The sequence below is a fragment of the Oryzias latipes genome, chromosome 4 (assembly GCF_002234675.1).
Source record: "Oryzias latipes chromosome 4, ASM223467v1".
In the NCBI taxonomy this organism is placed as follows: Eukaryota; Metazoa; Chordata; class Actinopteri; order Beloniformes; family Adrianichthyidae; genus Oryzias; species Oryzias latipes.
The window spans coordinates 30,769,341-30,783,329 of record NC_019862.2 but is presented as its reverse complement, the minus strand read 5'-3'; the positions used below and the strand labels follow the sequence as shown (position 1 = coordinate 30,783,329).

The 13,989-nt window shown below is 42.9% G+C and overlaps 1 protein-coding gene across 1 annotated transcript; it reads right to left on the bottom strand.

Annotated features, from left to right (window-relative positions):
• Nucleotides 1-175: 175 nt before the first annotated feature.
• On the bottom strand, nucleotides 176-7,457 carry gclm (glutamate-cysteine ligase modifier subunit). Its single transcript, XM_004068365.4, has 7 exons — nucleotides 7,129-7,457; nucleotides 6,273-6,335; nucleotides 5,057-5,141; nucleotides 3,690-3,746; nucleotides 3,406-3,605; nucleotides 2,575-2,689; nucleotides 176-1,136 (listed from the first exon to the last, which is right to left on the bottom strand). Exons 1-7 carry the CDS (start codon nucleotides 7,252-7,254, stop codon nucleotides 967-969), a joined length of 816 nt encoding a protein of 271 aa, XP_004068413.1. The 5' UTR covers nucleotides 7,255-7,457; the 3' UTR covers nucleotides 176-966.
• Nucleotides 7,458-13,989: the final 6,532 nt, after the last annotated feature.

Here is a 13,989-nt window from a genome sequence, read left to right as displayed (position 1 = left end):
TATAATATGAAGCTTTCATAACTGGATTAACATGAAGCAAATACATGAACAATCTTATAAGAATAGATTTAAACTGGCTATCAGCTAAAGATAAACCAATTTTATACTAAAAGTGTAAAAATATCTGTTTTTGTTTTTTCTACACAAAGCCTAAATATTAAAATATTTCCTCAAATGACAGTTGTTTTTGCTAACTTTATTAGACACATTTTCCATAAGTTTCCCATGGATTTTGAATGCGGTTTCAGCAGTCATGCTGTGCATTCCTAATTTGTAGTGAGGTATCAGCTGTTGCCACAGCAACACATCAACGCCATCAGACTGTTAATCTCAAAATATTGCTTTATGCTTCATCAGAGTAATTTAACGAGCACATGGGGTCAAACATGAACAGCAGTTAGGAGACAAGAATGAGAAAATAGCCATATATACACATTTGATTTCCACCTAAATATGACTCAATATGCATCAACAATCAACAACCCTTATTTTGTGTTTCAGGAATGTAAAGTCCAAAAAGAAAATAAAACCCCAAATCTGATCAAATCAGGGTTTTTTCTCCAAAAAGGACTTTTTTTAATAGGAAACATTCTTTATTAAAACCAATACTTTAATAATTTTCTTTACTATCTCCAAAGATCAGATTAAAAGCTGCCCTCACTGAGAACAAACAGACAGGAAGTGATGGATGAGGCACTTTACATGGAACCAGTTCAGAAAGCTTCAGCATCTGTAGTGGATTCAACGGCGTTGATGAGCAGCTGTCAGTGTGACGTCGCTGAACGAGTGTCTTCAGGACCTGGAGGGTCAGCGCTTAACCAGCCATGACTTCCTGCAGCGGTCACACAAAGACAGGAACACCTCGCACCTCCTTCATGACTGGTCCATAGAGCTGAAACTGTACTGAGTGAAAATGGAGGCAAATGGCTTCATCCGTGGCTCTTTTTTCTCCTTTTCTTTTGGGTGCTAGGGGTCCACCCTCTTCGCACTGACAAGGTAGCCTTTGGATTTGAAAATGCCCCGGCTCTTGACGATGACGGAGTAGCGGAGGACCCACTCCAGCCTCCAGCCGCTGAGGCTCTGGTCCCGCGCTCCCTCCCGCATGGCCTCCAGGAAGGACTCTGCCGACATCAACTCTGCAAAAAGAATCCAGAGTGGTGACAAGTCTGTTCGGTTTTCAGGATTATTCACTGCAAAAGGGACGACAGTGGCACAGGTGGTTGAGCGGGTCGTCCAATGATCGAAGGGTTGGCGGTTCGATCCCTGCTCCCACCAGCCAAAATGTCGTTGTGTCCTTGGGCAAGACACTTCACCCTCCTTGCCTCCAGTGTGGCTCCACTGGTGTGTGAATGTGTATGGATGATCCCGGTGATGGTCAGAGGGGCCGTAGGCGCGAAATGGCAGCCACGCCTCTGTCAGTCTGCCCCAGGGCACCTGTGGCTACAACCGTAGCTTACCATCACCAAGTATGAATGAGGAGTGAATGAATAATGGACATAATGTAAGCGCTTTGGGTGTCTTGAAAAGCGCAGATAAATCCAATCCATTATTATTATTATTATTATTAAAAGCTTCTGGTCTGGAGAATCATCTCCAACGTCTTAAAGAAAGTCTTTTGATGGGTTTTCAGAGCCTTCTTATGACGCTTTTAGCCAAAAATCCAAACACCTGACCTCTTCTAGGAGTCTCTGCAGAGCAGCAGGTGTGGGTTGTGTGTGGGACCGTTCAGCTTCCCATCATCCCTGTTTGTTTTTTACACGGTTTCCCACCAGCTGACAGCCCCTCCCACCCCCAAGGAAAACAGAGACCTTCATGGATCTACTCGTCTACAAGTTAACCTAGCTAAAACTAAACCATTATTATTAATTGACTTCCTAGGATATTCTGTTGTCAGACACGGTTGTGTTTTCGTCACATAGCTGACATGTTTCGACGTCTGTCCGACTGATGACATGTGATTAAGACTCCAAGAACGATTGGTGGAGACAGTTAAAGGGGCGGGACTTTTCAGAGAACGGCTTTAGTTGCAGCTAAATCACGGTACCGTCATTCTTATCAAAGTGTCTGTAATAGAATCAGATAAACACAAAGAAAACAGGAGTCCCAAACAGGAAGTACCAGCTGACTCCAAGACGCCAAAATCCCATAGACTATAGAGAAATAAACAGCTATTAGTTATTCTATTGGTCAGAACAGCCAATCAGATGCCTCAAAAAAAGTAGGTGGTGCTTAATCTATGTTAAAAACACTTGATTCTCCGGAGCCAGCTTTGGACTGGTAGGGGTGTGGCCTATCAACAAGCTTACTCCTGATTGGCAAGAGTGGTTGCCATTAAAAATGTCGGGCCAATGCATAATGACGTTTTCTGGTTCCTACATGGCGGCGTCTGTGGCACCCAAAGAAGGTCGGCTGCATCGATTTCATTCATTGGAGTCAGAAGTAAACGGTTTTCTATGGGTGGCGTCACACGCCCTCGCTCCAGCTGTCAGACACGGTCCATGTCTGTTGGCAATGGAAATAATAATAATAAAGACTGGAAGGACGTTAGCCGTTCAAAGGACGTGGAAATCTGACCTTTGGGGTCGCTGTGCGTCAGCAGCTGGATGTCGAAGTCTTTGGCGAAGGCCGTCAGGTCAGGGGGCATGACGCAGCAGGAGGCCAGGTTGACCTGGTTGCTGCTGGGCTTGACCTGCTCCCAGAGAAGACATGAGGGGGCAAACATCAACCAAACACGTCTGGGATGAGGATGCCCGACATGATTGGTCCCCGCCTCTGAGCTGAAAGCCGGCATGAACCATTTCATTTCAATTCACAGAGTCCGGAGTAAACTGAATTCTAGAATTTGATCCAATATCCAATTCTTGTCTATTGAAAACTAATTTTGTTTGGTTGTTTTGCCAGAACTAATTATTTAAATTGAAAAATGTGTTAACTTTTATTCCACAACATGATGAAATTAATGTTTTTTTCCATTAAATACCAAGAGAAAAGCTATTTTTGCCTCATTAAATACAAAACATTAATATTGGATTTTCTCAATGATTTAAAATGTTGACAAAAATATGAAATTAAGTTATTTTGCTACAGAATTAAAATAAAAATCTTAGTCACAGAGAAGAAATGGGATTGTTTTTATTCATGTCCTCAGTCATAAATGTTGTTTTTCACAGGATAAAGTGAAGATCCTGTTCTGTGACCTTTAGTGGTATCTTTTGAAAAGGTACAGGAAGAACCTTAGTTTTAGGATTTTATCCAATATGGAAAGATAAGATGTTAAGAACTGTGATGCAAATCCATTTGAGTTTGAATAGCATCATTTACCTGCACAGCTTCCCTCAGAGACCAAACATGTCAAACCTGCTGTGACGCAGCGTCAGCGTTTCCATGAAACGCCCCCCCCCCCACCTGGGCCCAGTTGTACAGCTGCTCCAGCAGGTCTTTGTCCAGGTCGGACGTCCCGATGGCTGCTATCTTCTGGCTCCTGACCAGAGCCTCCAGCTGCTCCCACGCCGGCTGCAGGTGAGCCAGACTCTGGTCAGCCTCCAGAGGCGGAGGCGGCGCGATGATGACCGAGTCCAGCTGGGACACTGCCAGAGTCTGACAAGCTGGAGATGAGAGACGGAGATGAAGAGCGTGGTCGCAGGGAAGACTCGGGGTGACACGGCAAATGTCTGAGATGCAAAACTCACCCAAATCCACAGCGTCTCCGATGGCGGACTGGCCCGCCTCGCACAGGAAGAGCTTCACTGCAAAGACGGGGAACCATCAACCGGCACATTCTGAGGGAGATGCTGCTGCCTTTAAGACCCACTGCAGCCGGATTTACTGTAAAGTCCTTCCCAGCTGGCTTTTAATTATGATAAAGCAGTTTTTAGCTAAAACAAAAAAAAAAGACATTGTCTGCACATCGGCAGTAGGTCATTGGAAATGTGCTTTTAACTGTTGGCGTAGAGGTTAGCCTAGCTAATTTCCCAGCATGCCTTTGTTGATACTCTCTTAGTTTTTATATTTTATGGCTATTTTATTTGCTTTTATGTAAAGCGCTCTGTTTTCAGTCAAAATGAAAGGCGCTAAACGAATAAATAAAGCTTGAGTGTAACGTTACCGTAGCAACAGATCTACACAGATGTATTTGTCTGCAAGTGGAGAATTTAGAATTGGAGACAAAACGAGACTTTGCCCCGAAACTTACGACTAAGTAAGTCCCAACTTCAAACATCCTGTTCCAACAAGATTGGAAGAAAGAAATATTCAAAAACGCCGTTTTTGTTTAAAATTATTTTATACATGTCCTCCATGATCAGAAAAATACAACAAGAACATTTTAAGAACACCAAAAATACTATTTTCATTGGAGTGGCTCTTTAAATGACACCTTGATTTATGACTCAACGCAAAATTAAAATAAGATAAGAAAAAAAAGCTAAGTTCTGCTCTCCTTGATACTTGGTATTTGCTAGAAAGCATCTCTCAGAAAATCCTTCCAGTGCAGGAAGGATCAGTTGGTTCAAGACCCACTCTGCTAAAAAATGTGTTTTTGGTGTTTTGAACATTTTCTGGTAACATTTTTCTGATGCTGGAGGACATCTATAAAGAGAATTAAGCCTAAAATTGTACATCTGGGTAAATCTTTATTGGAATCGTTGTGAATCAGGAGCAGAAGAAAAAGATGGTATGTGTGATGCAGAAAATACGCTGGGGGGCCACCAGCTCCCTGCTCTGCTCCATCCTCGTCTTCGTTTTCCTCGTCCGAGCTGGCGTCTGGCTCAAAACTGTAGCGCCGATGGTGCTCGCCGTTTCTGTTGCACCGCTACTGTCAGGTTGGGGGGGGGCTTTAAGCTAGCAGGAGAGCATGTAAACAGAGTAACAGGGACGGGAAGGGTGGCGGTGCTCTGCACCAATAGTCCCGCCTACAACTCACAGGTGAATTTCAGGTGATTTTTTATTGTTTAATCATAATTAAAAAGCCACTGGGAACACTTTGAAAATAGATCCCAATGTGATCTGTGTGGATCTTTGAAATCTTTCATTAATTTCACAGTGGAGAGACACTGACCTGAAACCTTCAGCTCCTCCCTCTCCTCCGGCGTGATCGTCTCTGTTGCTTCAGGTAAAGAGCAGTCCAGAACGTCTGGAAAACCCTGAAAACAGGAGATTTCACTTCAACAATCCCATGTTTGACACAATTCAGAAAAATGTCTCGTTTATGAAAATGTAAACCCTAACAGGCCAAAAAACAAAAAGAAGAAGGTCCCATTTAGCGTGAAGCTGGTCCCACGTCATGAAACATCCGATTCCTTAAACAGCAAGAAAAGGCTGTTCTGACTAAAACGGGCCGGCACTGTTTTGAGGAGAAGGCGGCTTAACTCCGCCCCCTTCCAGTCTAGTGGATGTGGGAATAAAAGAGGCAGATTAGCTGAGCTCAGCAGGCCTTGTGGGTCTCCACAAACAACTTTATGTCGTTTCAGAACCTGATCTAGAAAAACATTCCCATTCCCATCCGGGAAAGGATTTAGAGAAAAATCCTCAAGAGGAGAATTTCCCCCTAGAAATCTCCTAAACTACCTTTGCTAAAGCACTTTAACGCAGGATTTCTGCATGAACATCCATTCTGACAGCGTCTTTTCAGAAACCCCCCCTTTCATGCTCATCACTTTCAGTTCCTTCAACGCCGAAGCCAATCCACTTTAAAGTCCAGCCCGCTCACGCCACAGTTTAAAAAAACAACACACAAAACATGGACCGACACTGTGAAAAACTTGGGATTATCACATTAAAGGGCCTATATCCTGCTTTTTCTTAAACCTTTCAGAGTAAACTCTATCCACATATATGACCATATATTACCACTAAAGAACGCATTTTTTTATGAAACATTTGTCATTTTTGCAGCTCATTTTCCTAGCAGGAACTAAAACAATTCAATGTCTGAGGCTCCGACTTTCTCTCTTTGTGGGTGTCGCCCATTTCATGATGTCAGAGTTTCTCGCACGAAAACAAAAACATCCGAACTTTTACAAAGATGGATGTTCGTGTTGTGCATTGAAAATGAAAACGTTCAGCCGATCACTGCTAGCTCCACGGAGGAAGTGTGTGTCAGCCTGGGGGCGGGGCTGGTGGCGCAGACTCTTCCTGGAAGGGGCGGTTCCTCACTTTGTGATGTCACCATGTGAGAACCCGCTCGTTTTTGTGGATTGGGAGGGGCTGGTGCTCAGAGAGCAGATGATTTTGCATGATGTGGGCCCTTTAACAGATGAGAGGCGTCTTCTCACCGGTGAAGCTGCTTTTTTCATGGACACCCAGTCACTCATTGTGGCTTGAATGCAGTCTCGAAGCTGAAAAAGCAGAGATGTCACATGAAAAATGAAATCCAAAAACAAAAGCAGGAAATGATTACATCTAACACAAACTACAGCATCTCACTGACTAAATCTAAATTTAGTCCTCCAACGATGCCCACAACAGAAATAAAGCTTATGTAATGAAGGAAAACTGCAGACTTGTTATATTTCCTAGAAATAGAGTTCACATCAATAGTGTTGTTTTATAATTGGCCTAATGGTGGAGTTCAATGAAATACTTCTTTTTATGTTGCTTTTATTTTGATAAGCGTCTAAAGCAACTTCCGCTTTCTTTACACATTTTAATTCCAAGAAAAGGCCAAATCTATTTGCTAAACAAGAAAAATAGGAGGATAAAGTGAACTGTTGTGAAAATAAGCAGACGGTGGGACAGTCCAGGACAGACAGAGTTCTTCCTGTCAGGCTTTTTTAGGTAAATGATCCACAGAAGAGGCGGCAGCTTCCGGAATTCCATGCATGTGTTTCAGCTTCACTGGTTTTTCTCTCGTGGTCAGCGGTTTTTGTCAAAACCTGCAATGTCATTGTGATTTAGCAGACTGTACACCTTTGCTTTCTTTACCGTATTTTATTCTTTGTGATCACTTTATCCCCACAAATGGTTTTAGACATTCACAGGTGCACGGGAACCGTCACGCGGGTTGTTTCACCTCTATATTGTGACTATCCGTGGGGAATTTCTCTTTTTAGCCAGGTAGCCGAACTTGTGGGCTAAGCTAGCCGACTCGGACACACCGCCGCTCCCGCTCCTCCTCTGACAGCTCCTTACCTCCTCGCTGGTGGAGCCCGGGCACTTCTTTTTCAGCCGACTCCGGTTCACCAAATTCCCGGTGTGGAGCCGGAACGTCTTGGCGCGGCTCAGCAGCACTTTGGCTTCAGTGTTTTGAGGATCCATGAGGCGCTTTTCCAATCTAGCAGCTGGTTAGCCCGAGTAAATGCGCCGAATAGAAACGGGTCGCGGTCCGCTTCGTAAAGACTTAGGGTCGGACAGTGCTGACAGCAGGGCGGGCGGACGGTCCCGGACGAAGGGATGTCAGGAGCACTCGCCCTCGCGGCGGGTTAGCTGCATTGACTGCACTAAACTCTCGCACTCCAACTCACGCGATTTCTCGCGTGAGTTGGTGTGCAGTTATAGCCCAATTGAGCTAAAAATATGTTTTCTTATTGTTCTATATGGGATGCACATACTTTTTTTCCCTTTTAATTATTTGATATAATATATATTATATATATTGTTATTTTTTAATGTTTGTTATTTTTCAAAATTTTATTCTGTTTGTACATTATTTTGCAAACTGAAAGATTCCCTCCAATGTAAATTATGTCTTTGGTGTTAGGGTTAACATGTTCTTGTAGCATTTTTCCTTAGGTGGAGGCACTCTATAAAAGAAGTTAAAATTAAAACGGCGTTTCTGAGTACTGCTTTAATCAAATCAGGATGAATTGGGAGCGGAGGAAAAAATGCTGTTTGAAAAGTATCTCAGTTGTGACGTAGACACTGAAAGGAATGGGCCAAAGTCTTCCTACTCCACTCCATTCTGATTCACCCACCTGCAGACAAATGGATCCATGAACGTCTTTGTTTTTCTGGTCTGAGCTGGAATCTGGATCTAAACCGTATGGCCGGACAGCTTTGATACTGCTCGCCATTTTTGCTGCACTGGTAATGTTGGGTTGGGGTTGTGAGAGGCAGTAAGCTAGCAGGAGGGGTAAACAAAGGGATGATGGGATATCAGAGGAGCCTTACTTTTGTGCCAACAACAGATTGTTTGTACTTTAGCTTCAGATCATCTGCAGAAACGTGGAAGCATTTCTGTCTCATTCATAAACTCATTCATCTTCTAAAGCCATTTCATCCCTTTCGGAGTCGGGTCATATTCTTCAAACAATTAATGCGTTTCAACATAAATAAAGTTATGATTTACACTTGATGCTTAAATTGTTGCAGAAAACTAAATACTGCAGGAGGCTAGCAGGTGAGGATGGCGGGTCGCTGGCTGGTGTTGTTTGAAATTTTTGTAAACCAAAATGCAGACACACGGCTGCTCGTCACAGAAAATCATCCAGTGATTTACCTTCAGCAGTAGCCCTTAGCATTTTAGTATTATTGGATACATTTTGATCATTTATTTGACAATGATGGAAATGGTAGGCATACTTCCTATCCATCCATCTTCCTAACCCTTTTTTCAGTCCCAGTCCCAGTCGGGGTCACAGGGTTTCTTGAGTGAAGGTGGGATTCATTGCAGGGCCACAAACGACGCTTCCTCATCCTCATAGAGGAGACGATGTAGGATCACTGAACCTATGAAGAATGTTTGTGGACTGTGGGAGGAAGCTGAAGAAAACCCACGTCTGAACGAGGAGAACATGTCAACTCCTCACAGAAAGCAGGGATTCAAACTCTCAATGGGAGGCAAGAGTGCTCACCGCTACCCAACCGTTCAGCCTGTTCATTTCACAACTAGAACAGAAAAATAATCATTTGGTTTGGTTGGAGTTTAGGAATTATGCCACTAGGTGTCACTAAAGACGCATGTTAAAGGTCAAGCTTTTCTTTCTCCATCCTTTGATTTTTGTCATAATAATCTGATTTTTAAAAGGTGAAAAAATTTATCCTCCCTGACGTTGGTGTTGGTCTCAGTCAAGAGATAGTTTTACTTTTGCTGCTGTTTCTTGCAGCGGTCCTCCAGGAGATTTTGGTCCTGGATCTTCTAAGTTACAGCAATAATACATCAATCGAAGGGTGGGGTCACATGCTGCACATGTGCCCAGGGGCCAAATTTGGCCCGTAGTGTAATTATAATTGGCCCACGAGATCATACTAAATGTGCATTAGAGCTGGCCCACGATGTATCCTGTACTGCTAATGCTACAAATCCCTCAATGCTTTGCTAGTACGTTGACGCGTAGTCGAAACCGGCAGGCGCTCCTTTTTTTTGTGTTGACAGTCACTGACAGCTATGCTCCCTCATCAGACAAATTCAATTCACCCTCCACAAAAATGGCCAAAAGAAAGATGGACAACAGGAGCTTCGAGGACATTCCTGCTAAAATACGAGGTTTTCCTCGGCTCAGATTCTGACCCCAGACTTTGATGAACTTGCATCTAAGAAAAGATGGCAGGTATCTGGCTTAGACCAATGTGCAGAGTAAATCTGAGCTTGAATATATCTGTTTCTCTGCACCTTTTCTACTGCAAGGCCTGGTCTGTTCACAGTTGAAATGCTGGCTTTTTATTGAAATACATTATTTTTGATTCTGTTGTTGTTGGCTTTGAAAAATATTACCTACCCATTTCCCACGTGCCAGTCCTGAGCCATCCTGCTACAGGTTCTCCACAACTCCGCTAGGTGGCGGTGTTGTACTTGCAGTTGCTTTTGCTAAAGTAGGTCAAACCAGGTCAAAGGCGGCGAATTAATCAGAAAACTTTTGATTTATAAAAATGTAGAATAAAATCAATATAAAATAATTTATAAAAACTGTACACTTTTATTTGATATCTGCTTTAAATACTTCTGGTTGTCAAGATATGTTTTGATTTTGTTTAAACCTTGTGCTAGGCACTTTAACATTGGGAGTTGGGTCATCTAGACCCCACAAGACTGTGCGGTGAACCTTTTTCTTCAATAATTTGTGATCTTCACTGGTCAATCAATCAATCAAACTTTATTTGTAAAGCACTTTTCATATGAAATAACAACACAAAGTGCTTTACATTAAAACAAAACAAAATAAATAATGTAAAACAAGCATGAAGATTAAAATAAACTAGCACAAAAAATAAATCAAAATAGGGCCCCCCTCCCCGTACCTACACAACCCCCCACTTCTTACACATCTCCCACCCCCTCATTGATGGGGAAAGACAATAAGAATTGAGAAATAAGAAATAGGCTGAGCACGAAAACGCTGATAATTAAAACCTCCCCTCTGTGAACAGCTGCATGACCAGCCAAATGCACGGGGACCGCTCCACCACAGCTAAGAGGTGATGCAGGTCCCCATCCAGAGCCGCAGAGGCTGAACAGCATCCGACCCAGAGGGAGAGGTCCCAGCTGAGGAAGCACCGGAAAAAATAAAAAAAGAGAATGAAAAATATAAAAGAGATTGAAACAATGAACATCTTGATTAAAAGCAATAAACAGTGAAAGATTGAAAGAAGATAAATTAAAATTAAAATAACACATTAAAATCTAGTGTAAGTTCATAAAACAAGATAAAATGGATAATTAAAAATAAATAAATAACCAAATAAATAAATAAATAGTGGTAGTAAAAAATTAAATGAAAGCCAGGTCCATGGATTACATGAAATCCTCTTCACCTTTATCCACCTCATCATGGTAGGAATAACACGTCAATGTAAGGGGGGGGTCATAGGATAACACAAGGGTTAAATAGTATTAGTATCGTTTTGCCAAGAGGAGAGCCATTTATTTCCTAATGTTATTTTCAACTGTAAATATCTTCCAAAAAAAACATAAATCGTAATTTTAACAAGTACAATATACCCGGACGTCAGTAGCACAAAAGAAGCCTGACAGCTGATAATTCTGACCTGCACACCTTTTTAGTTTTCCTTTTTTCTTTCTGTAAACTTTAAGACTAATTTTTACAAAAACATTTATACTAGTTGGTAGTAAACGTTGAATAAAACAAATAGATTTATATTCTGTTTGTTTTTCACTTTTTCACATGATCCTTTTTGTCTTTATTGCTAGAAACTGAAAGTCAACAACTTAAAAATCCACTGTCTGCTTGTGAACTTCCTCTGTCCTATTGCAAAAAAATAATGTCTTTTTACATGTTTATAGTTTATTTAGGTTTTTATCCAATTCATTTTTACAATTATTTTTACTACGGTAGTTGAGAACAGATTTTGTGTAAAACTAACTTTTTCATTAATTAGTTTTGCATTTTGACTATTAAAAAAAATGTATTTAATGTTTTTTTTGCTTGTTCTGCTTTGGGATTATTTAATGTTATTAACACCGTAATGTGATGATTTATCTAAAATTTGAACACATTTTAAATAGAATAGAATAGAAATAGAATAGGACAAGTCATAGGAAGACAGACAGAAAGGTAGATGGATGGACAGATGGACGGGTTGGGTAGTAGGTGGTCGGGGGGGGGGGCAGGTAGAAGAGAAAAAGACATAAAAGTCACTTAAAAATATGCATTAATAAATGTAAAGATGTATACATAAAACTGCTTTGGTTCCAGTTTTTCTGTTATCCTATAATCTCCAACCAGAGTCTGATGGATCTCTGCCATAAGCCTGGTTGACATGCGCCCGTCTGGAAGCTGAGGGTTTTTGGGTTGTCCAGGCCCGTGGAGGGTTGTAGAGAGTAACAGCCGCACCTTTAGCGGTTCCCGTCATGCTCATATGGCTGCCGCAAGGAATCCTCCTCTTATCGATCCAGGTAGGTCAATGGAAAACAATTTATTTTTTACATAAAACTTGAGTTTGCAGCCACAATACAACAGAATGCCAATGTAATATAATTTACAAATCAATAAAAAAGGCAACATTCACACATCTGTGTTTACAATAAAAAGTCTACAGGAGGCACTAAGTTAATGTTTACAATAAAAAGATAGAAGAAGACCCATAAAAACTATTCAAAACATCTGCATCCATCTCAAACCACATCTATCAAAGATGTCTTAAAGGCAGCTGAGGAGAGAAAAATGCACAACTTCAAGGTTTTCTGCAACTCACTTTAGTCATAGGGGGCAGGAAAAAACATTGAGGAGCGGCCCAGGGTGGTACGAACCACGGCTGCAACCATAGTGAGAAAATCACCAGAACACAATCTACAAGAACTGGTAGAGATGTTAACAACGGACGCCACACCAATCCACCTGTCAATCTCACGCTCCAATCGTCCCTCACCCATAAACAAGACCTCAAGATATTTTAACTCCTCCACCTGGGGCAAGGACACTCCACCCACCCAGAGAGGACAAACTGCCTTTCTCCGTTCAAGAACTATGGCCTCAGACTTATTGATGTTGACCCTCATCCCAGCCGGTTCACAATCGGCCGCAAACTGCGCCAATGCACGCTGGAGGTCCCGGCTCAACGAAGACAACAGGACAACATCGTCTGCAAAGAACAGAGAGGAAATCCTGTGGTCCCCAAGCCAGTCTCCCCCCGGCCTCTAGCCACACCTAAAAATTCTGTCCATTAAAACTATGAACAGAACTGGAGATAAAGGGCAGCCCTGCCAGAGTCCAACATGCACTGGGAACAGGTCTGACTCTCTGCCGGCTATGCGAACCAAGCTCCTACTCTGGTCATACAGACACCGGACAACCCTCAGCGAGGCCGGACCCCATACTCCCAGAGCACCCCCCACAGGATACAGCGGGGGACGCGGTCGAACGCCATCTCCAAATACACAGAACACATATGGACTGGATGAGCGAACTCCCATAATCCCTCCAGCACCCTAAAGAGGGTCCTAAAGAGGGTGCTGGAGGGTTTGTGGGAGTTCAGACGGAAACCGCACTGTTGTTCCTGAATCTGAGGTTCGACTATCGGACGGACTCTCCTCTCCAGTACCCTTGCAAAGGAAGGCTGAGGAGTGTGATTCCCCGGTAGTTGGAACACACCCTCCAGTCCCCCTTCTTAAAGAGGGGAACCACCACCCCTGTCTGCCAGTCCAGTGGTACAGTTCCCGACTGCCACGCGATGCTGCAGAGACGTGTCAGACACTCCCACAGCATCCAGAGACTTGAGGTACTCGGGGCGGACTTCCTCCACTCCTGGACCCTGCCACTGAGGAGCTCGTTGACTACCTCAATGACTTCAGCCCTGGTGATGGACAGCCTCACCCCAAAGTCCTCATCCTCTGCTTCCTCAAAAGAAGACATGTCAGTGGGATTGAGGAGATCCTCGAAGTATTCCCTCCTTCCGTTTTGCCAATCAGAGTCTTGTAAATGAGATGAGACCAATTCAACCGACTATTAAAGTCGAGCGACGGCCATTTGACAAGATCCTGTAAATGGCTGTGATGTGTCTTTCTAAAGGCAGCCTATGTCAGCTGACTTTAGGGCAAAGGCAAGTTCACCGCTAGACAGTTTGCTCGAACCTCGCCAGGCCACACACACATGCACGCACACATGTGCACGTACATACAAGCGCACACACCTAGGAAACACTGAAGAGTTGATCCACTAAACAGGTTTTAGGACTCTGGGAGGAAGCCATATTACCTGAGGAAGCCACGTGCACGCTCGGGGAGAACGTGCAGACTTCACACTAGAGGCTCTCAGCCAGGATTTGAAGCAGGTTTATTCAGAGCCTGAAAAACAAAGTAATGAAGCCCCACTGTTCTCTGTTTGAAACTTAAAGCTCTGATCTTAAACACGGAGAATAAAAGTTAAAAGAAAACCCTAAACTATTCAGATGTGACGTCTTCTCTGCTCCACTCAAAGCCTCTGTCCACACAGAGAAAACAAATATTAGACCGTAATTTTAAAATATCAGTTTGGTATAAAGCATTTCTCTGTTCCTGCGTTTTTGACTGCTGCTGTCTGGTCAGTATTGCGTTTAAATATCATCATAAAAGTAAAAAGCACTGATTTATTTTTGCATTGTCTGGGAATCTCGCCAGAC